Source organism: Notechis scutatus, chromosome 3 (genome assembly GCF_049901735.1).
Source record: "Notechis scutatus isolate UNSWTSFEM ecotype Mainland chromosome 3, rNotScu1.2, whole genome shotgun sequence".
NCBI lineage: Eukaryota > Metazoa > Chordata > Lepidosauria > Squamata > Elapidae > Notechis > Notechis scutatus.
This window is the reverse complement of record NC_142011.1, coordinates 80589613-80614528: the sequence shown is the minus strand read 5'-3', so window position 1 is coordinate 80614528 and position 24916 is coordinate 80589613. Positions and strand designations below refer to the sequence as shown.

Below are 24916 nucleotides of genomic sequence, written 5' to 3'. Positions count from 1 at the left end.
CCATTGGTCAATCGTCTTGTCAATCTCTAGGAACCGTTCGATTGAGGCCATAGGGACATCTATTCCGAAACGTCCAAAAAAGTGCCTGAAAAAAAAAAGAAAGAAAAGGGAACAAGCGATCTTTCAAGACACGTAAATTGTTTCTTGCAAATTCCGATATGTTCTTTCCCTCCTCGATTTTTTTCCTACGCTGGTCAGTTTAATGTGAATGGAAGAACTGTATAGATATTTTCTTTGCTCCAAGCGGGCAGTACGTAAGACATCCTGTCGGTATAGGGGCCTCATCGATGGAATGCCTGAGCTGTCCGTCTGTGCCAACATGGCGATTCGAGAGGGAGCCGTGGGGCTCGGCCGTTACTGGCTTTGGTTGCTAACGGCGCTGCAGGCGGTAAGAAGCCCCGTTAGAACAAGGAGAGTAGCGACGATGAGCTTGGGGAGCGGCCGAAGGGGGTCTTGAGGGGAATCTATTTCTGCTCATTATTTTGGACTCGCAAATTCCTTCGACTTTTCCGGTCGGGTCGAAAAAAATCCAATATGCAGGTGCATTTGGGTTGTTGTTTTTTTAAGTAAAACGTTGATCTGGATACGTTCTTTGCTATACTTTGGCTAAACCCGTTGAAATGAGCGTATGTCATGATTTTACTCGAATAAGGATGTTAAATGTTTTTTCAGTAATTTTTTTCGGTATTTCGGTGTTCGCCATCGGCTAAACTGGGTACTTCCCCATTTTTAATTTTTTTAGTCGTGCTACGGAACGTCTTGGGAGGGTGGAAATACAGATGGATACTTTGGAACAGATAGATGTCTTGGAAGTCAAGCTAATAGAACTTTACGTAATAAATGAGATTAATTTTTATTCGTGTCCTTAATGTGTGTGCAGACCACAATTGAGCCCCAAATTTATGTTGCTCAATGAGAAATTTGTGAAGTGGGTTTTGACCCATTTTACGACTTTTCTTGCCGCCGTTGTTAAGCGAATCACTGCAGTTGTTCAGTTAGCAACACGGCTGTTAAAGTGAATCTGGTTTCCTCATTGACTTTGCTGGTCAGAAGGTCGTAAAAGGGAATCACATGACACTGCAGACATCATAAATATGAATCAGTTGTCAAACAGCCTAATGGAAATCACGTCACCGCGGGGATACCGCAACGGTCGTAAGTGTGAAAAATGGTCATCAGTCACTTTTTTCAGTGCCGAACGGTCACTAAAGTGAACTGTTGTAAGTCGAGGACTACCCGAACCCCTGCCATTCCCAAAGACACTCTTTGAGGTGATTAGATCTTTAATTTCAAGACATGCATCGTTTTTATTTATCTGTACACAGTATTGTTTGCTCCATGGGACTAGACGGCTTATAGGTGAGCAGTAAAAGCACCAACAGCTGATTAAAACAAAAATAAAAAATCCAGCCAATTATATGTAGTAACTGAAGCTATAACAATGGTATTAAAAAGCTTGGGAAATAAATAAAATGGCAATGCTAAAGTTTTGTGATTTGACACAGCCACCCTAGGAGTCTTTGTAACTGGGTAAATCTTCCATCACCACCATAGTAGCAATTTTTGTGGCCACTTTTACTTTGCTTACTGGGGCGGGGGAAGAGGCCAGCGGAAGCTTGGGTAATGGCAAGTTTAAAGCCCCATATTCCACCAAAAAAAAACCTTTCTGGATGACTTTTGTCTACTCACTAAGCCTCAACTCAATTTGTTTTGCAAGGCAATTATGAAAATAAAAAAGCAGTTGAGCTCCTATGAGGAACAAGATAAATATTTAATTGCTAAATCAAGAACTTAACGCCTCTGCACAAATTCATGTTGCCATTGTGAAAAGTTGAGCTTTCAAATATACGATGCCATAAGCTGATTCTCAAACCACTATCTCATATGTTGAGCAAACTAAAAGGGAACAAGTTATAGTTAATACAGATTGCAAACCTGTCAGACAGGATAAATACAATACTTCCTGTGTCAGTAATCCTCACACAGCAAATAAGTAACTTAGTGAATATGCTTCCCTTTTACCTGAGTCCTCTCAAAAGAGTAATCTTAGGTTTTCTGGTTTAGAGTGGGAAATGGACAACCTTGAAATTATCGTATTTAGAAATTCTTACTATGGACACTGAAATGTTACAAATACCAATGTTAAAGGGTTTGCGTAAATCTTACTTGATTTCAGATATCTGCTTATGGAGCAGAATTATCATCGGAGGCATGCAGAGATCTTGGCTTTTCCAGCAATTTGCTGTGCAGTTCTTGTGACCTGCTTGGCCAATTTGGCTTGAATCAGTTGGATCCATTCTGCAGAAAGTGCTGCCAAGAAGAAGTTCAATCTGAAACTAGAAAGGTAGGTTTCATTGTTATTTTTAAAAGTCTTAGCTAAAATGTGTTTTAACGTTCCTGTGATATAATATTATTTATACTGAAAGTTTTTATTAAATTTTAATACTGTAATTTTTGGCAATAAAAGTTTGTTGACATTTTTCATTTCTTAGGACGTACTGATTTCCTAATACTTCAAGGTCAAACATGGGTCAGCCAGCGTTCTTTCTGTATTTGTAAGGGACACTGTTAAGTTTGAGCAAAATGAAATACAATCAGTTAGTTGTTAGACTAAATACAATCTAGCTGAAGGGAAAGCTGAGCAGATTCCAGTTGTTAGCCTATCAAGAGTACATTGCTGTTTATGGAAAATGTTTGTAGATTTTGTTAAATAGCTAATTATATATTTATTTTAAAATACAAAATACCAGCTCCTCAGGGAAAAAACTATTTGTTGATATTGTAATAAATACAATATATGTGTTTACTGTACATGTTACAATAGATTTGAAGAGTATTTTTCCTACCTGAAGGGAGGAAAATATCTGTTGTATTTCAGAACTGAATGTTTCCGTTATGGTTTGTGATGAACTATTTCTGTATAACTGTTCTTGCTACCATTCAGGAGAAGCCAACTGATATGATTATTCATAATAGTTATCCCATTGGTTTGAAATCAAAATGTACTGTTTCCATTCTTAAAGCATCCTGTGAGTAAAAGCATTATGCCACATAACTAAATGCAATTAAAAACATAATATTTATTAGTACAGTAATGAAATATTTGCAGAAAAGTAATTTTATCTTGTGCTGGACCAGAGTAATAGGAGTGCCCAGTTCAATGTAAAGAATTTCTGAAAGAATTCCATTGTGCATTTAGCTTCAAATTATCTCCCATATCATGAAGAGTAAAAACCCTGGGATAATTTCCAATTTAAACTATTTTGTAGTATATTAATTTTCTATTTTTAATAGGTTCTTAATATTCATTATGATGAGAGTGCCCTCTGCTTTGAATAGTATGCTGAAATCAGTGCATATAGTTGAAGGGACAGAGCTTCCTGCATAGGACCGAAATAAATTTTAAGCCTTGTCTTCCAGATAGAAAAGGTGGCATAAATTTTATCTTATTAGTCCATTTTTCACTGACACACAAGGCCTTTACAGTAATTTATTCTCCCACCCTATACGCAGAGGGAGAGATTGTTGCCATATTCTTCCTGCATAGAAAGGCATTGTCTTTTCTCAACATAAAGTGAATGCTAATCATTGAACTCTGTTTCTTGTTCTCTGTATAAATTGTGTGTCAAGTAGCATAATCAGTACTTTACCAGTCAAGTTAATGATAATGATAGGAAGAGGATGTGTAAGAAAGATGCTAGGGAATTTCTGATGACCATTATAGTCGTACATCAAAGACTACCTTTATTTAATTATTTTTATGTTTTATTTTTGATCTGAATTATAATAATGTAATTTTAATGTATTTTATTAATGTATTTTAAATTATACAGTGAAAACATGGTTTGGAAAGACAACATAGACCTTTTAAAAATAAGCACCACCATCCAACCATATTTTAGAGTAAGATGTAGATTTCATAGTTTGAAATGTTGACAGATATCATGACAGATGTTTGATGGATTAAATCCTTTTCATAATGTATTTATTTAGTCATTGAGCAATTTTTAGCATGTTGACTTTTATTCCTTCTGTCCACATTGGGGCAGACTTCTACGTCTGTTGCTGGATCAAGGAATGCATACAGGAAAAATCAGGTGCATGTGGGGATCTATGTGCTCATAAGCTAGTCAAACAAATTAGCACACAATTAGAGTCCTGGCTCTGGAGTTCCATAATTCCCATTAAGTGTTAAGATATTTCCTTTCATATCTGTATCCCAGACAAAATGCTAGACATTTAAGTTGTCTCTGTTTATAAGAGAAAAGGAAAGACACATTTCACTCCTAACAAATAGTTATAAAAATTTATCCTGACTACATTTGTACCAAGCAATACACTTCATTACTTTCAGTGACTAGAACTGTTAGATTCACTTTCAGGCTAATTTAGAAGCTTTCTTTATTAGCATTTTAGACATTTTAGCTGCGTATTGTAAGCCTCTTTTTCAGTAGCATAAAAGAATGCTGGTTTCTTGAAAAACCGAACAATGAAATGGAGGCCAAAATTACTCTGCTTCAAAGTATAGGAAAAAATGCCAACACTTTGCATTTGATGCAAACAGCCACACTTTAAAACTCTGCATTTTCCTATATCTGATCATATTTAAAACAGTACTCTCAATTATAAATGAATATGTTAATCAGAAATTATTGTTCTAAATCAGAGGTGTCAAACTCGATTTCATCAAGGGCCTCATCAGGGTTGTATTTGACCTCGGGGGAGCTGGGGTGGACATAGCCAGGCTGGGGGTGGCCAGCTTGATGTCACTCCTGTCGGGGATGCCTGTGGTGGCTCGAGTGCTCTGCCAGTGAAAATGGGCTCCCGATCTCCGTTTTGGGCTGCAGTGGCCTCCTGCAACCCTCCAGCAGCAAAAATGGAGCTTGCAAGGCCTGTGTGCAGCCCTCCTGAGCTCCGTTTTCATTGGCAGAGCCACGGGGTGCAGTCTTTTGCTGTTTCCAGGGCCATCTCATGGGCCAGATGTAAGCATCCTGCGGTCCTTGAGTTTGACACCTCTATTCTAAATGGTTATAAACTGAATTCTAGTGGCATATAAAAATTCAAAATTTTCCCAGATTTATACAGCCCACTTGAATAACAACGCAATTGTTTATAAATTGTGAGATGTCCACACAAAATTAATAATGCTTGTACAGTTTTTTCAAAACGATTACCTTGAAAGTATTTGTTGAAAACAGTATGAAAATATATTAAATATCTAAAATAGAGGCATACACAAACATAGATAGACACACATACCTTGTGAACTCTTGTTTCCTCTTTCCACTACATATTCAAAATAGACAGTGATTTTTATATTTTTATATATATATATAAAATATAGAATATAGAGAAATATAGAAAAATATAGAAAAAAAATATAAAAATATATATAAAATGTTGCAGGTGTGTGTGTTTGTGATATATATGGGTGTTATGTATGTGTAGCTCTACAATATATCTTGAGAACAAGCAACAGAATTTCATTTTTCTTGTGGGCCAGTATGCTCACAGTAAAAAAAAAATGACAATAAAAAGTTATTTATATAAATAATCCTCAAATTGCGATCAGTCGTTTAATGCTTTACAACTCGTATGTAACCTTAGGGTAAAAAAAAAGTACTAAATTGGTTTACATTTGTTGTGATGAACATTGGATGTCATTTCTTTATATATTTCTTTACGGCCCTAAAGGCATTGTAAGATATTGTGCCACACTCCCCCCTTCCCCCCCCCCCCCGCCCACAGGGCCACATTTCCAGTGCTTGCAACCTGTTTGCTTTTACAACAAGTTGCCAAATGCCTTGTAATCATGTGGCCATTATTTCATCCTCCCCTCAGTGCAGGGAGGGGAAATCCTCTCATGCACTGAAGGAACTGACCTCAAGTCTGGTGAAAATGCTTGCAAAATTGGCATTCTATAAAATAGTATATAAGTCTTAAGTCCTATTGCTACTCTGAAAGACTTTGGGCATTTCCATTGAGTAGAAGGATACTAGCAGAAGGGGAGATTCCGGAGGAGAGTAATAAAATCTCTGAACTCAAGATTCTGAAATGTTGAAGCTTCTAAATGTTTCTAAATGCCAGTGGATGCCAAGTCACCCAGGGCCCACCTCAACCCCTTAGATATCCCACACAGCCATATAATGACAACAGTGGACTCAAAACCAGATTTCCATGCTAAGTTATGGATATAAGTCAAGAACTATCTATATACACAGATACTATTCTATCCTGAAAAAGTTAAAATTTGCCAGACAATTCTGTTTTCAAATTTATAAACTACCACCTAACATTAAAGCCAACTCATGTGTTGCACTTTTGAATTGACTTTCTTCCCTCAACCCCCTTTTTTAATTATTAGTGGTTGTCTCTTTTGGAATTACCTATTGCCTTTAATTAGATATGTTCTTTTACATTGCATTTTCTAATTTCTAATAATCCAGTAGTTCTGATATTCTTCACTGTTAGAACTCGATTTTTTTAATTAAAAAAACCCTGCTATTTTGTGTGTATATACATGTACATACATATAAATCTAAGAAGTCTGTTGTCTGCTAATTGGCTCATACGGTTTCTGAAATGGAACAAGTTTGTGAATCTCAAGCTTTCACAACAATTTTCATCAGAAAGGTCTAACTGGCTTTTAAAGCAGAATGGCTGCCCCTTTCTTGGACAACAGGAAACACTGAACTGAAACAGAAAGATAAATTCTGACTGTGAGTCCATTCACAAACAGACTTCTGTAAACTCTCTTATCAACCTCCTCAGAATTCAGCATATGAATGTTTTCGTTGTTTTTTAAACATAATGCTCCTTTTTATTTTTGTATGCTGTGTCAAATCTCTGCAGATTGTAATCAAGATGCATGCTCATATGCATATTCTCATATGCGTGCTTTTTTTAAAAGGCAAGGGCTGAAGCAGAACAGATGGTTCCTTGCTCCTAGTGCTTTTCAAGACTCCATAATAAATCTCTCATGACAAATCTTCTCTGTTTCCCCATTCTGAGGAGAATGCATACTGGCACCATTCTTCAAATCATTGTAAATGGAGACTGTGTGTGAAGCCTTCTTTGGTTCTTGGACAGAATCTTCATCAGCCCAAAGGCTGTTTTGTGTGTATATTTTTTTTTTCTTTTTGCCTAATGGTCAACTCTCAACAGCTACTTTGAAGCAGCTTTCCATTTCCAAGTCTCCATCATTGACCTGACGTTGGGGCTAGTATGGAAAAATATTAATACTGTAATACAACAAATGGTATGTATGTTGAACAGTGACCTGAAAGAAACTGAGTGAGATACTTAGTAAAAGTACTCTTTTACATGATCAATATTAATATTAAAATATAAGGAATTTATTTCTATAAAGTTTCCGTAATTTTACTCTTCCAGTAGATGTTATCTTTCAAAAACAAAACAAAATAAAAACACCCCATCCCTTTATATGAAGGGAATAGATAAGAGGGATAGAAATACTTGAAAACAGATCTTTGAGAATAATTTAAACCAAGTTGCCATGAAGAGCTGCCAGTTCCAGCAACTGATAATATAGTAGAATGTGTTTAGTGCTTTAGGCTGCATGACCTGATTTAGCTTCATTTATTTGCATGACCTGATTTAGCTTCATTTTAAAGTCAGTTTCATTCTAGAATTAGAATTACAATTCTTTTATTGGCCAAGTGTGATTGGACAAACAAGGAATTTGTCTTGGTGCAAATGCTCTTAGTATACATAAAAGAAAAGATACATTCGTCAAGAGTCAAGAATCATCAGGTACAACACTTAATAATAGTCATAGGGTACAATAAGCAATCAAATCATACTAGGAAACAGTCAATAAAAATCGTAAGGATACAGGCAACATAGTTACAGTCATACAGTCACAAGTGGGAGGGGATGGGTGATGAGTGAGGAGAAGATTAATAGTAATAGTAGTGCAGACTTAGTAAATAGTTGGACAGTGTTGAGGGAATTATTTGTTTAGCAGAGTGATGGCATACGGGAAAAAAATGTCCTTGTGTCTAGTTCTGATGAATTTTTGCACAAGGTGCAGTGTTAAATCCATCAAAAAATGCATTTGTCAGCTTTGGAAGCCATATTAGCATCAGACGCTTTCACACTGCCACCTTCTTAAGCCTGGGAAAATGGGAGGGTGGAATTTCTTGGAAGTGTATGTGGTTAGACATAACAGCATCAGAGGTGGTATTCAGCAGGTTCTGACCAGTTCTGGAGAACCGGTAGCAGAAATTTTGAGTTGTTCGGAGAACCGGTAGCAGAAATTTTGAGTAATTTGGGGAACCGGCCAATACCATCTCTGACTGGTCCCACCCCCATCTATTCTCTGCCTCCCAAGCCCCAGCTGATCGGCTGGGTCTTCTTTTGTTGCCCTGCACAGGAGAATGGAGCTGGGAAGTAGGTTAATGGGGTGGGGAGAGAATGGGATTTTGTAGTAACCTTCTCCTGTCATGCCCACCAAGCAACATATAAATGATTTCTGCCCACAAAACCGCTTTTGACAATCTTAATTGGCAATTTATGATTCAGCAAATTTATGATATGAATTTTGGCACCAAATTTGAGAATATTATAACAGCAATTTATTCAGTACAAAAAGCAAATATCATAATAAATGGAGAGAATACCCAAACTATAAATATAGAAAAAGGAGTCCAACAAGGCTGTCCGTTGTCCCCTCTGCTCTTCATATTATCATTAGAAATAGTATTAGAGTGAGACAAAATCCTGAAATAAAAGGATTGAAAATTAAAAATGAAGAATATAAACTGCAAGCTTTTGCAGATGATATGGCTTTTATTATGGAAGATCCAATAGAAAAAGGATAAATATTAATTAAGGAACTAGAAAGATATGGAGCGGTGGCAGGATTGAAAATTAATAGACAGAAAACAAAACTTTTAGTAAAAAACTTAACAGATCTACAAATAACAAAATTAGAAAGGGTGCTTGGACTCCAAACAACAAGAAAAATTAAATATTTGGGAATATGGCTGACAGCACACTGTAAGGCGATAAAGGAGAATAATTATATTTAGCTATTACATCAAACAAAAAAAGATTTGGAATTATGGACAAAAATGCAACTGTCATTATTAGGAAGAATAGCAGCCATAAAAATGTCTATATTACCAAAATTTCTTTATTTATTTCTAACTATTCCAGTTAAATTAGAAAAGACCTTTTTCAATAATCTTAATACAATGACAGCAAAATTTATCTGGCAGGGTAAAAAACCCAGAATAAAAATGAAATTACTACAAGATATGAAGAGCAGAAGAGGCTTTGGATTGCCAAATTGGGAATTATATTATAGTGCAGCAACATTAGTTTGGCTAAAAGATTGGATTAATTTAAAGAACAAAAGAATATTAGCTATAGAAGGTCATGATCTTCAGAGGGGATGGCATGCCTTTCTTTGGGATGTAGGACCTACTAAACAAAAATATTTCCACAGAAATCTGATTAGAGATTTGTTGATATACAATTGGATCAAGGTTAAAAAGAAACACTATATAAAAATCCCAATTTGGCTATCTACAATGGAAGCAACAATCCACCCAAATAATTTATACCTGAACAAAATGTTAAAATATAAAGACTTATTGGATACAAATGGAAATTTAAAAACAATACAAGAGCTCCAAGAACAAGGGCTACGAGTAGACTGGTGGGCTTATCTTCAAATACAAAGTCGATATAAAAAGGATGTAAAGGAGTATGGAATATACTTGAAACCTCAACAATTAGACAAAATTTTATTAGGCCCAGATAAAAAAAATATTACTGAAATTTACAAGTATCTCCTAGAAGTAGAATTAGAAGAAGAAGTAGTGAAAGGATGCATGATCGCATGGGGTCAAAATATTGGTCATAACATAAAGTTATCAGAGTGGGAGACTGTATGGAATAGAAACCACATTTTAACAAAATCAGTAACATACAAAGAAAATGCATATAAAATGTTCTATAGGTGGCACCCCCTTCGAGATTAGCGAAAATGTATCCTAAAATGAGTTCCATATGTTGTAAATGTAAAAAAAAAGAGGGAACATATTATCATATATGGTGGTCTTGCCCAGAGGCTCGAAAATACTGGCTCAAAATTCAAAATTGGCTACAGGAAATCACCAATGAACAACTAGACCTAGAACCAGAAATCTTCCTATTGGGGATCTTCAAAAAAAATATGTAAAGAGTACAAAATACTTATTATTATACATCCTGACTGCTGCCAGGATTGCCTTTGCCCAATGTTGGAAACAGCCATATACACCTGTAGAGGAACTACAAAAAGTTATGAATTGTGCTGAAATGGATAAATTAACGCTGAGTTTAAAAGATCAGGAATCTTCAATATTTTATAAGATATGGGAGCAATAGTATAACTGGATAGATTGGAGACAGACTAAGGATAAGTAATTATTAAATATAGAATATAGATAAAATAAAAATATAATTATGCACAAATTAATATTTGTAAATATTGCACAAATGATTGTTCCACGATAAGCACCACAAACAGCTGTTATTATAGATTTTTTAATGTTTTTAATGTAATAAAATTCAATAAAGTTTATTTTTAAAAAAATCGTAAGGATACAAGCAACAAAGTTGCAGTCATACAGTCACAAGTGGGAGGGGATGGGTGATAAGGAGTGATGAGAAGGTTAATAGTGATAGTAGTGCAGATTTTGTAAATAGTTGGACAGTGTTGAGGGAATTATTTGTTTAGCAGAGTGATGGCTTTTTTGTGACTAGTTGTTCTGGTGTGCAGTGCTCTATAGCGTCGTTTTGAGGGAAGGAGTTGAAACAGTTTATATACGGGATGTGAAGGGTCTGTAAATATTTTCACAGCCCTCTTTTTGACTCGTGCAGTATACAGGTCCTTGATTGAAGGCAGGTTGGTAGTTGTTAGGAATGTAAGTCACCTAACAGGTATTTGGGTTGGACAATATATAAACCAGGATAAACATTTTAAAACTGTCTCTTTAAGGGAATGCTAAAATGGTAATTGGGTGTGGTTCCTCAAACGGCTATAAGATGGAGCCAGAAACCTGGTTTGTTTTGGCCTTAGTCTCAGAAGAGAGTGAATCTCTGTTTCCTTCTGTTGGAAAGAGTTGCCATTCCTCCATTTCTTCTAATTGACTGATATTCCTGGATTTAATGTAAGTCTGATACTGAACTGTTTTTTGACACTGGACTTTGATATTTGGATTATCCCTGGATTGAAAAAACTGACTGATTTAACCTGTGAATGACTTTGGAGTGCCTATTTTGAACTTTGCTTAAACTTTCTGGAAGCAAAAACCTACATTTACTGTACAGTGTATCTGTGTACTGTGTATTATTCAAACACTACTCTCTATACGTCTCCCTGTATGCGCTCATTCTCCTCAACAGTAGTAATTGTTTTTTCTGCAGTCGTAAATATCCTCTGAAGTCTGTGTCTGTCCTGTTGGGTTGCAGAACCAAACCAGACAGTTACAGAGATGCAGATGATAGACTCAATAACTGCAGATGATAGACTCAATACAGTAGAACTGTATCAGCAGCTCCTTGGGCAGTTTTGAGCTTTGAGCTTTCTGAGTTGGCGCAGAAAAAACATTCTTTGTTGTGCTTTTTTGATGACATTTTTGATGTTAGGTGTCCATTTTAGGTCTTGTGATACGATAGAACCTAGAAATTTGAAGGTCTCTACTGTTGATACTGTGTTGTCTAGTATTGTAAGAGGTGGTAGTATGGGAGAGTTTCTACTACAGTAATTAAAATATAGCTGTCACCTTAAAGTATTCTGACTCTAATTCTTAGTTTCCTTTAGACCAGGGGTCCCCAACCACCGGTCCGCGGACCGGTACCGGGCGTGGAACAACTCCTACCGGGCAGGCTTGCTGGCGCAGCCATCTTTTTTCATGAAAAAGTGCTTCCGTGAGCTTTTCCGGTAGAAAGCTCACCGGAAGCACGCTTAATCAAAAAGATGGCGGCGCCAGCTGATGCCGCACCGGCCGTGGCGTCAAAAAGGTTGGGGATCACTGCTTTAGACCATATGCCTCTGTGCTTCTGCTGCAGGCTTTATCAAAATAGTAGTCATTGCAAAACAGACTGATTGTCTTAGTTATGGCTATGTCAATGAGAGTAGTCCTTCCCATTGTTCTTCATTTTTTATACTTTCATCCCAAATAAAAATGTTGATATTCTCCTGAAAATTTAACTATTAGATCAGAGATAAAGCCTTGATAGTTAGCCACCATGTTGTCAGTGAACCTATGAAGAAGAGGAGGAGGAGGAGGTCCTGTAATAAGGCTAGAAATGTGATAGGTTCAATCTGGGATTAGGAAATGAGGGGTCCTTGGTGTTTTCTCAGCTTGGTTGTCTTCTTGTAGATGTTTCATTAACCCAGACAAGGTAACATCCTCAGTGCTAGTAATGAATGAGATTTCCTTACTAGCACTGGGGATGTTACCTAATCTGGGTAATGAAATATCTGCAAGAAAATAACCAAACTCAGAGGACACCAAGGACGACTCCTCATTTCAAACTTGAGCTACAAAGACAGGTAGTCCTCGAGTTACGACCACAATTGAGACCAAAATTTCTGTTGCTAAGTGAAACATTTGTTAAGTGAGTTTGACCCATTTTATGACTTTTCTTTTCACAGTTGTTGAATGAATCATTGCATTTGTTAAGTCAGTAACATGGCTGTTAAGTGAACCTGGCTTCCCTATTGACTTTGCTTGTCAGAAGAGGGAATCACCGTCATAAATAGGAATCGATGGACAAGCATCAGAATTTTGATCATGTGACTGCATGCGAATTTTGATCATGTGACCGATGTTGCAACGGTCATTGAGTCCCTTTTTCTGTGCCCTTGTAACTTTGAACAGTCACTAAATGAACTGTTGTAAGTCGAGGACTACCTGTATTCTCCTTTATCAGTAGAATGAGGAAAGGCCAGAGGACTTTGTTTCTTGACTTTTCATCCCAGTTTCATTCTTAGCTTGAACTTTATTCCTCTTCCTCCTTCGAAATTTACTTAACAACTTTATTTTCGCCTCAGTCCAATGCAGTAGATGATGCATAGTTAAAACGCTGAATATTCTGAGACGACTCTGGTAGCTTCATAGCTGAATAGGGATTTGATCATGAGTCTCTCAGGTCCCGCAATCAACATTCAGCTCAGAATTCGAAGCTCTCTTGGAGTTGGTTTACCTTATGCATTATTCATGAATCTGCCAGGGTTTCAGAAGAGATCATTTAGTGAAATATAGAAATAAATATAAGCTTAGAGTCCTAAGTTATGATAAAATTAGTTTTAAAATGTTTGTATGCTTTCTTTCTTTTTTATTTTAATAATGAGAAAACAGGAGTCAGCTATAGTAAATGTCAGGTTTAAAGGAAAGACTGATCCAGGCACAGACAGATGCAATTGAAAAGAATTAAGCTTTCCCCTTCTAGCTGATTTCAATGGAATTTTAGTTTAGTTTTGTTTTGTTTCGTTTCGTTTCGTTTATTGTCACTGCACCTCGTACAACAAAATCAAATACCATCTTCAGTGCACATCATGACCATGAAAATAAACACAAACACACATCCTTCACCCTTCACACATTGAACCGAAAACCCCTGACACCGCACCAAGCTCCGAAGGCAGCACTCCACTTTCTGACAGTCCTGGTCCCATCCCTGCATCACATGCAGGCCCCTCATCCGAGTCCTCGCTCTCCGAGACATCAGCCGTCCGTGCCTGTTGCCGGGGAACCACAACCCGTTCATTCAGTGAGCGTTCCAAGTTAAAATGGTACTGGGTGAGGGGGCTTACGACTGGTCCTCAAAATTGTGGCTGTCATATGTTCCGCACAGTGCCATGATCATGATTCAGGAACTTAACAACTCACAATTAGTGGTTGCAGTTCCCTGCAGTCATGTAATTGTCATTTAGGACCTTCCCCGCTTGCTTCCGGGAAGCAAAGTCAATGGGGAAGCCATCAGCAGGTTGCAGGTTTTTCCTGCTGCTTTTTCTCACAAGGAGCCCCCGGCAGCATGGGGATCTCATACTCTGTAGCTCCCAGTTGTCCATGTTCTGTAGTGCCCACCCACAACACACTCCATAGTGCTAGCCTGTAGCATTCATTCCCTCCTGTACTTTGTAGTGCCCTCCCTCACCTCCCTAGAGTACCTGCCCGCCCATACTCCATAGTACCTACCTACCTGTAGCTCTTAAAATAGCACTTAGATTTATATACCGCTTTAGAGTGCTTTTTAGAGCGGTTTTTACAGAGTCATCATATTGCCCCCAACAATCTGGGTCCTCATTTTATCCACCTTGGAAGGATGAGTCAACTTTGGATCTGGTGAGATTCAAACTGCCAAATTGCAGGTAGCCAGCAGTCAGCAGAAGTAGCCTGCCATATTGCATTCTAACCACTGCGCCACTGTGGCTCTTGCCTATCAGCTGTTTGCCTGGATGTGATTTCAATGCCTCTTCCCACAAAGTGGTCATGCAAGGTCCTCATTGAATATGACTGTCGCTTAATGATGGCAACAGGGACTGCCAAAACTATGTTGCTAAACAGTACAGTCGTGTGAACACCCTGCTTTATATAACTGCATCCTTTAGTGAAGGAAATTCCAGTCTCAATTGCCATCATAACCCGAGGACTACCAACCAAGACTCTCATGCTGTGTTAGTGGCAGTTTCCATGCTCCCTTCAGCGGATCATCGAACATACTACTGTAATGAAATAAATTCAAGTCGTGTATTCCTGTGGCTATGTCCCCCTTTTTAGGCAATTTTCAAATCAACCTACCATGGTTTTAAAAATCATAAAAGTGCCAGAATTTTTGATAGCATAAACTGAATCCAGTGGTATGATTTTCACTCAATCTGGAACGGCATCTTAATATTCTCATTAAGTATGTTAGCTCTTGTCCTTCTAATTTTTTTTCCCCAGGCATCTGCCCAGGGTTTCAATGTCACCTACGGGAATGTTTGCTCTGCATAATTTTTTTGTGTGAAATGAATACAGCATCAGCATATATTTTTTTAATGGTAATGTGCAGAATGTGCAATCTTGCACAATATTACTTAGTGATTTATTTAAGGTGTTCTTTATTCTTGGTAAACCAAATCCCTGAATAGAAAATTCAGGCACACGTGTCAATTATCTTGGTAATTTTTTTCTATTAAAAATAAATATATCTCAAGTTAAATTGATGCTTCACATGATGAGCAATAATGTTGGATCGGATTATTACTGTATGTTGCTTATCTCTTGCAGCTCTATGCAGGAGCAATCCTTGAAGTGTGTGGATGAAAATTGGGGAGGTTCCCTCAGGTTCAGGGTAAGTGAAATTGCAGTATTTCTTTTCCAAAATCAGTGTCCTTACACCCCATCATTTATTTAGATCCTGAAGGAATAGTCTAGTCTGACATAGTACGCCTATATATAGTACGCCTATATACTCAAATCATTTATAAGGGATGGTCATTTCAGTTTGGATTTCCTCCAGATTCTGTACTCTTGTTCTTATCAGTACTAGAAATCATGGTCAATAATGAAGTCTAATGGGAATTGCAGTTCAGTTTTGGGTTTTCTTTAACCCTCCTTTCCCAGAATCCATATAATAATATTTTTCCATCCCATCTGATTCAGGTTTCCTTTCTTGAATTAAAAACTGCCAATTACTCTTCAACTTTCTTTTGTCCTTATCAGAGGAATGGGGGAGGTGTGCATTTTGTTCTTCGCTTTGCTGCTAGAAACTGAATCAGAAAAAGGATTGAGAGGGAGGTTGGCCAGGCCTTGAGTTTTTTCTCTTGAAAATGCAGTAGCTTTATGTACATGCATATAATGTGTGGATTTTTAAACATCCACATCGTGTTCTATTTTGTTTTTATATAGGTGTACCTGTGCACCCACAGGGAGACAGATAAGTGTGTAAATGGCTTTCTATCTCCCACTTTCCAGCATTCCCTTCCTTGCCCCAACTATTTTTAAAGTATGTCTCAGGCCAAATCATTCTGTCAATGCTAATTGAGAGTTGGCTGTTAGAAACATGATAACAGAGTTGGAGGGGGTTGTTGGCAGCTGTAAGAATGATTGTTTCAGGGTACTATTATTTCTTATATGAGAAGTGGCACAAATATTAAATAAATAAATAAATAACAAAGAGTAATTTCAGAGTCAGATTCAGAAACAACGGAAATAGAAGAAAACAGTAGCACTGGTCACGCCTGTACGTTGCAGAGCAGGAGTGAGAAGACATTTAGCTTTGCAAATGTTTAAAAAGATTTCTAAGAAATGCTGGGTATAAGGGATTTTGTTACAGTTGTTCTATTTAGCATCTCTAAGGTCTTAAATTGCAGCCAGCCATTTCCTAGGGAAGAATTACTGGTTTTGTTCTGGCTGGCTTTGTTTCTTACATGTCACTTGAATAACTATAATTGAGCATGAGGCTAGGGGAAGGTCATTCTGTTGCTTCAAAAGATGGAATATTTTAGATTGTCTTGGACTATATAGCTTGCTATTGCCAAGGTTCTCAAGGCTCTATCCTTTTTTCTTTTTTTTTAAGTTGACTTTTGTCTGGTGGGACCCACTTGTTTCTTTGCTGAATATTGCAAAACTGGGACATTCATTTTCTGTAATGCACATTGATTCTTTTTAATGTTTTTTTAATTATTATTCCTGTTTAACTGGAAAATCTTGGTACAGGAATAGCTGTATCAAGTTGAGACTGTAGAGATTCTCAGTCATCTAGGTCAGGGGTCCCCAACCACGGTCCGCGGACCGGCACCGTCCGCGAACAACTCCTACCGGTCCGCTGGCTTGCTGGGCGCCGCCATCTTTTTCATGAAAGTGCTTCCGTGAGCTTTTCCGGGTAGAAAGCTCACTGGAAGCACGCTTTCATCAAAAAGATGGCGGCGCCAGCTGATGCCGGACCGGGCACAAGGCCAAAAAGGTTGGGGATCACTGACCTAGGTCATGATTGTCCCAAAGGTGCTTTTTCAGGAGGCAACTGGACTTCCTTGGTGGTTTGTTTTTTTTGACGTTTCGCTTTTCATCCAAGAAGCTTCTTCAGCTCTGACAGGATAGTGGAGAATGGAAAGATTTATATTCCTTGCAGACAGCTGGTCTCCTTTTAGAGAGTCCTTGAAACATTGGAGGTTTTTCAGTGTCCTCAGGGTAGTGTGCCTTTTTTCTCTCTCTGGAAATCCATTCCTACACTATTCAAGGGGTGTTGAATAGCTAAAAGTTGTATAGATAAAACTCTTCAGAGATTCTCAGTCATCCAGGTGATGGTTGTCCCAAAGGTGCTTTTTCAGGAGGCAACTAGACCTTCATGGTTGTTGTTTTTAAAGACATTTCACTTCTCATCAAAATGAGAATGAGAAGCGAAATGTCTTCAGAGAAAAAAACGAAGTCCAGTTGCCTCCTGGAAAAGCACCTTTGGGTGTATCAAATTGAGTTGCCCATCTATGAACAATTCATTTATTCATATAGCAACTTCTGCATCATTCCACTCCAGAGATTTTAGGTCACCTACAAAAACAATATCAACCAATAAAAAGTAACAAAAACAAAACATCAGCCCTACATAATCTTAATCTTGTCACTAGTGTGAAAGTCCTACAGCAGTGATCCCCAACCTTTTTTACGCCGCGGCCCGGTACCGGCATCAGCTGGGCGCCGCGGCCCAGTACCGGCATCAGCTGGGCGCCGCCATCTTTTTGATGAAAAAGTGCTTCGGTGACCTCACCGAAGCACTTTTTCATCAAAATATGGCGTCCAGCTGCTCGGCGAGCTTTTCCGGTAGAAATGGCTTTCTACCCGGAAAGCTCACGGAAGCGCTGGCGCCGCCATCTTTTTGATGAAAACGTGCTTCCGGTGAGCTTTCTACCCGGAAAAGCTCACCGGAAGCGCTGGCGCTGCCATCTTTTTGATGAAAAGCGTGCTTCCGGTGAGCTTTCTACCCAGAAAAGCTCACGAGGCTGATGCCGCTTTTTTTTGATGAAACGTGCTTCCGGTGAGCTTTCTACCGGAAAAGCTCACCGGAAGCACTTTTCATCAAAAAGATGGCGGCGCCCAGCAAGCCAGCGGCCCGGTAGGACCTGTTCCGCCGACCGGTACTGGTCCGTGGACTGGTGGTTGGGGACCCCTGTCCTACAGAATAAACTCCTTTAAAGTGCCTTATAGGCCAGCAAGTTAGAGAGCCCATGAGCCTCAGAAGAAAATGTGCTCCAAAGCAGGGGGTTGCCACTGAGAAATAGTTAGAGTCCTTCACCTCAAGATCTTCAGCAGATTGTCTTGGGCAGAGTGCACTGGAGTGATGACATATGTTGTAATAATGGTCGTAAGTGTGAGGACTGGTTCTTAAAATTACTTTTACAATGCCATTGTAACTTTAAAGCTATTGCTAAATGAGTAGGGCAGTAAGATCTGCCTGTACTGTATTAACATTTAATTATTTAATGTGAGCTATAAGAAAGCAAAACCCTCTTTGCTGAGTTCATCTTTTAAAATAACTGAAAGTAGTACTGAGATTTGAGATATTTTCTCAACAGTCAACAGTATTTTCCTTCTCACAAAAATCATGACTTTTTAAAAAATTTCAAACCTTTGTTTTAGCTGAGCAGGATTCTGCAGATCCACCAAATTGGGTTTGTCTTTTGCAGCTTCTGGAATTAGAGCAGTTGCTTCTCAAATAGAATCTAGCAAAGATTATTTTTTTGTTACAAAATTAGTTATTTTAAGGTTAAATAAATGGCTGTCTGCAGTATTCTTCATCATCTGCTTGGTGCTTCTTTTAACCGGAGATGCCAGAAATACAACTTAGATCTGCAGTGTATGGATTCAGCATTGAACTGTGAACCCTCCAATTCTGTTTTTTTGCAGCTGAACTGTAGGGTTTTTTTTACCAACATCTGCTATACAAGCACCCCATCTGAGGTTTCTCCTTATTTCTGCCAGCTTTTTATTCATTTTTATTGCCCCATTGTTTTCTGTCTCTGTTCTATCAATTGAATAAAAGTTCAGTCTGTTGTATGATAAATTGGTAGACAACAGTAGAAACATAGCCCTCCTCTTTCTCCTCCTCTTCCTTCCCTCCCCCTTCTTCCAAAAACTTCCGTTCACACATGGACACGCATCACTTCTACTTGAACCTAGCTGTTAAATGCATGGAATATTTTATACAAATGTTTTTGTAAATTCCGTGCATTTCCTCATTTTAATCTGTTGCTGTTATGACACAGGTTCATTGCTTCTGTGCTAGGAAAAATATCTGTTTTCTTTTAATCAAATCTCTATTTTTTGTAGTGGAAATGGCACTTTTTATCTAACATCATTTTTCCTTTTTTAAATTAAAATTCTCTGCTGCTTACTCATCCTCAGATCACATTTTGAGAATGTCTTAGCAGATAATAAAGCCGGTTGTTTATTGCCTTTTTTTTAATCCAGAAGGTGCTTTAGTTAATTTTTGCTAGTGTGAGGAAGCTGCCAACTCTACAATATGTCTTAGATTTTGAATTGACATCAGACAGAGCTGGAGATCAGCATTAAGTTATTTCTATAATTCTACTTCATTTTGTTCTTGGCATAGTGAGATCTGGTCTGCTAATGTTCCCCAAAAAAGCAAAAGAGAAATCTGTCTACAAAGGAATATCTTTGAGTTGATGAAATGTTCCATACCACTGTGATAAACATTGCAAGCTTTTAATCCTTCAGTCAACAAAGCAAATTTGCATCTCATCTGGATAACTTAATGTTGATCTCCCAGATTGTTGCTGAATTTACTCATTGCATTACACATAATAGGATTTATTTGGATTTGATTTAGCGTACTGTATGAACTTAACCATTGTGGTTGATGTACCATACTTCATTATATATAAATTCAGCTAATGTTTGTGACATGAAGGGAACAAGAGCCTCCCGCCCAAAAAATTTTGCAACATAGCTTCTTTTCCAATGTTGTGAAACATCCTCTCTAAAACAACCTTTTGGGCACCGGTACCTGGTTCTGTGGATAAAGGTTTTTCTGCGGACCAGAGGGGGCGTGGCTTTGTATGCTGCCTGCAAACCCCATCCACCCACCCCCGGTGGGGCTTCATTTGTTTGCATGGACCGGTTGCTAGCATGCACAGATTGGGAGCTGGGGACCCCTGTTCTAAAAGCTGATTTGATCCTCTTAGCAATGGTTTCCCAGAAGTTTGTGAAGATTGAACTCTTTTAAAGGGATTTGAGACATTGTTTGAGTGCCACCTGGAATTGGCTTTTATTTGCTAATGTATTATTGTTTCTTGATTATTATTTTTTAGTTTGGTTATTTAGATTTATTAATAATGGTAATTTTATTTCTTTTCTTTTTTTGAAGACTGCTATGAGACAATTACAATTCCATGGCTTATAAGTAAATTTAAGAAATAAATAGCTTTGGATTATTCATCAGACCTTTGTTAAGTCATGGTTTAGTGTTAAATACAAATCTAGCCAGATAACTAACACATGCAGGGCCCCAGATTTCCTGATATTACTTATCTGCTTTCTATACAGGCAGGTGACTTAGCACTCATACATTGGCCAAGATAATAGACTAGAATGCTATGGTTATGAATATACTATACCATGTAGCCCTGAAAATAAGACTGGGTCTTATATTAATTTTTGCTCCAAAATACGAGTTAGAGCTTATTTTTTGGCTAGATGTTATTTTGGGGGGATCATGGTAGTATAGATATCAGTAGTGCTTAACATACACCTGCAATTAAGCCTGTAATTATAGCTGTAAGTTGTGGTAGTCATGAAGTGGGCCATCATGTGACAGTGCCTAATTTTACGGCTTTTTTTGGTGCAGTCATTGCGGTTGTGGTTGCTAAGCGAACACCATGGTCCTAAAACAAAGCCATCTCTTCTTCAATGGTCATTGTTTGCTGGAAACGAGCAGTAAACGCTGGAAACCAGCCTGACAAAAAAATGCAGTCATGTGACTGCAAAACACTGCAAGTCCACGCTGGTTGCCAAGTTCCCCAAATGCATGAGACCATCAGAACAGGATCGTAAGTAGCGCTGGGAAGGTCCATCATAATTTCAAAACAGTTGCTAGGCAAGGACTACTTGTAAAAAAATTCTTAACATGGAAAAGAATTGCATCAACATATTAGGTAAGGAAAAATGAATTAGTGTGAACACAATTGAGCCAAAAATTTCTGTGGTTAAGTGAGACATTTGTTAAGTGAGTTTTCCCCATTTTATGAGCTTTCTTGCCATGGTGGTTAAGTGAATCCCTGCAGCTAATAACTCAGTAACTCGGCTGTTAAGTGAATCTGGCTTCTCCATTGCAAAAGGGGATCTCACATGATCCTTGGGACACAGCATCGGTCATAAATATGAACCAGTTGCCAAGCATCTGAATTTTGATTCTGCAAAGGTCATAACTGTGAAAAGTGTTAATAAGTTAACACTTTTTCAGTGCTATTGTAACTTTGAACATCACTAAATGAGCTGTTAAGTCAAAGACTACCTGTCAGTGACTCCTTTTTTTCATATCCTAATTTATTTATTTATTATTTATTTATTGAATTTTTATTGCTGCCTATTTGCCCATGGCGACTCGACGCAGCTTATAGAATATGAAACCACATTTAAAACAGTAAAAACTAATAAAAAGAATCAAATTGATAAAGTACAATATAACAAAATCACCCCCCAACTAATCATAAATTCATTGGCTGTCCATTTTTCTCAGGAGGTATTTGTCCTCCTTCAGTTATCTTTAATATGTAATGTTCAGAGTAGCATACTAAAATCATTTTTGCCTTCCAATTAGATGTTTAAATCGGTATGTAAAAATATAAATCCCTTAATGTCTAAAAACAGATACAGTATTTATCTGGAAGAATTAAGAAATATTTGGAACGTCTTTTTCTTTCCTTTGAATTGTAGCTTTTGTCAAGAGCGACAAGCCCAAACTGTTCAGGGGACTGCAGATTAAGGTAAGGACTGGTTTTGACTGGTTTTGGCACTGCCTTTTTATTTTATTTTTAATTAAAAACTGATAAAATATTTGTCTGGCATGGACTGTTATAAGACATTTAGAAACTTGGTGTGCATAGAGAGTGGCATTTCAACTAAACAAGCCAGGAACGTGATCAGCCATTTTCTAACCATTTGCTGATAACATATTCCACAAGAATGTGCATACACACATCAGAGTTCACTGGGCAAAATGGAAATTGAGAAAGTCCAAAGATTTTCTTGGTAGGAAAATCTGTTTTCCAACCCCGGGTTTCTAGCTTTTATACAGAATGAATCATAGTACCTGTTTTGGTAAAACAAAAAAAACAAAAAACTTTGTATAGCAGGTTTTCTTTCATAGTTTGTTTCCCTTTGTACATTTTCCCCTTATTTGTGATTTTGTTTCCTTTCTCAAGGGAATAAAACCTTGTTTATTCGTACAAGCGATATAACCATAGTATGTTTCTTTTTTAAAAAATGTTTACCAGCTCTAAAGAGTGCTAGCTGATAGTTAAGTTTGAAAATTTTTAGCTCTCGCTGTGTTTTCCCTTTTTGTCCCCCTTTTTGTGGTGAATTAGTAGTAGAAGGGTGGCTATAAAACATAGATTCAGACAGAATATAGAAAATTCAAGTATACATTTTGCATCAAAAGATGCAAATGATCAGCTCGATCAATAATAATCAAAAATAGCAACTGACGTAGTTACTTGTATAAAAAAGAAATTTAATTTTAAGGAGGCAAGAATGTTGAACTGATACCTTCTTGATGCAGAATAAACTTGTACTGATTCATTATACATTTTAAAGACATGAGGGCAATATTTCTATGTACAAAATTATTTTGGAATATCATTTATGGGATGGTATTAGATCAGATTCTGTTAACACCATGAGTGCAGTTGCTAAGAGATTTTCCACTGAAGTTCCGTAATAAAAATAATGCTTTCAATGGAATGAATAATATAAAAGTTAGGAGTAATCTTAACATCAGAAAACCTCTCTCTGTTAGCACAAGCAAGAGAGCTCTTCCAAAATCAGACTGCACAAAGTTAGCACAAAAATATGTATTTTAAGCACAAGTAGTATTTACATGTGTTATTATCTATTATGCTCTTCCCCTCTAGTTGCCATACTTTTATGCTTAGTTAAAAAAAAAAAAACAGGAAATTTCTATGCTTTTAAGTTGTTTCAACTTCTTATAAGGAAGGATTGAATAGAAGAAAAGTGGAATGTTCAATATTGCATTTTCAAATGGGCTCTTTATCTTTTCTACTCCAAGCACAACTTTGCTTTATTTAATGGCAAGGTCCAGATAATTCTGCTGAATCTAATTTTCATCTCTGGTGATGGTATTTTTTTTTTTGCAATGTGTCATAGACTTGAATTAATTAACTAATCCAATTTTGACCATAGATAAAGCAGAACAGGCCTATGTTTGACTTCTTTTTCATGACATAAATAGATCCATATTTACAACAGGCTACAATAATTAATTCAGTATAAAACTGACATTTGAACTTTAGCGAGGGAGATGAGGTTTGACCATGCAAAATAGGCTGAATGTTTTTAATCCAAACCGACAGTAACCTTGGAATTATTATTTTTTTCCCCTCTCTAGTATGTGCGTGGCTCTGATCCTGTCCTGAAGCTCTTGGACGACGGTGGGAACATTGCCGAAGAACTGAGCATCCTGAAATGGAACACAGATAGCGTTGAAGAATTCTTAAATGAAAAGCTAGAACGTCTCTAAATATTTTTTCCCTTTTATAAAGAATTGAAATATGGATTTCTCATATCCCTTTTCATCATCCTAATCTCTTCAAAGTGTGATAAATGCTGGAAAACATCCCAGCATTGGCATTAATTTGAACACTATTCCATATTACATGGATATTGATTACAAGGAATTTCAAGCAAAGCAGAGTTTATAAATTGGTAGGCTGATCAAATGTCAAAGTGTATTTCAATTCAGTTTTGTAAATAAGAGATCCTTAAATGTTAAGTTTGATACAAATCTGATGCAAATTCTGAGAAGTTTTACAATTTGAATATTTTTCATAAAGGGAGCCTATTGGTCAGTTTCTCTTAATTAGGTGAATGTTCTGTGCTTGCATATAAGTGTGCATATTAATTATGCTGCCATTCATTATACAGTGATGAGGCCTTGGTACCAAATACAATATACTGTATTCCATTCAGTCCCCCCCACCCCCCAAATACTGGCTATCTTTCTTTGCATTTTGTATTTCCCAACTATTCTTTTTTATATAACTGAGAATATTCATAATGGATCCTTGCTTTTTAAAAAAAATGGTTTGCGGTTTTGGAAGGACTCATGCTGTTGAATGACTGGAAAATGCTAGGGGATTGTACTTAATGATGACTACATAGAAAGCCTTAATGAGGTGTATGTATGTCTGATGTCAGTTGTACTTTCACTAAATTATTCTATTATCTTCAGCAGACATGAGTTCAGTGAAGAGGAAAATTATTTGAGAGGGCAATAAATTACTTCACAAAATATGCACTGAATGTGTCTTTTGTTCGGTCCATTGTGAATTGATGCATTTAAATTTTATTAAATCAATCTGTGTGTGCCTTACATTATGAAGGGAACTCTTTAAGTGACTTTGCAAACTCGCTTAAGACAGGGATGGCTTAAGAACAGACAATTTCTCAAACAGGATAATACCAAAAAAAAAAAAAAGTTGACCTCCTGAAGTACAGAATTGTTTCTTAATCTGATCAGTGTCTTCCCAGACAGGTATAAAAATCTCATTATTATAGCTCGAAGTATTAGGAATGATACAATAATATCAACGGACCAACAAGTGGGCTTTGAACCTGGACCGAGGAAGTAACTTGAGAAAACATCTCAAGACAAGACCATC

General features: G+C 37.3%; 1 protein-coding gene across 2 annotated transcripts; it reads left to right on the top strand.

Moving 5' to 3' along the window:
- The first annotated feature begins 307 nt into the window (after positions 1–307).
- On the top strand, positions 308–24546 carry SELENOF (selenoprotein F). Of its 2 annotated transcripts, none has more exons than XM_026674141.2 (5): positions 308–388; positions 2177–2344; positions 15294–15357; positions 21954–22003; positions 23644–24546. In XM_026674141.2, exons 1-5 carry the CDS (start codon positions 320–322, stop codon positions 23773–23775), a joined length of 483 nt encoding a protein of 160 aa, XP_026529926.2. In that variant the 5' UTR covers positions 308–319; the 3' UTR covers positions 23776–24546. The 2 variants fall into 2 exon arrangements, with proteins under 2 accessions (XP_026529926.2, XP_087816699.1); XM_087960573.1 differs by having other exon boundaries at positions 308–540.
- The last annotated feature ends 370 nt before the right edge of the window (positions 24547–24916 follow it).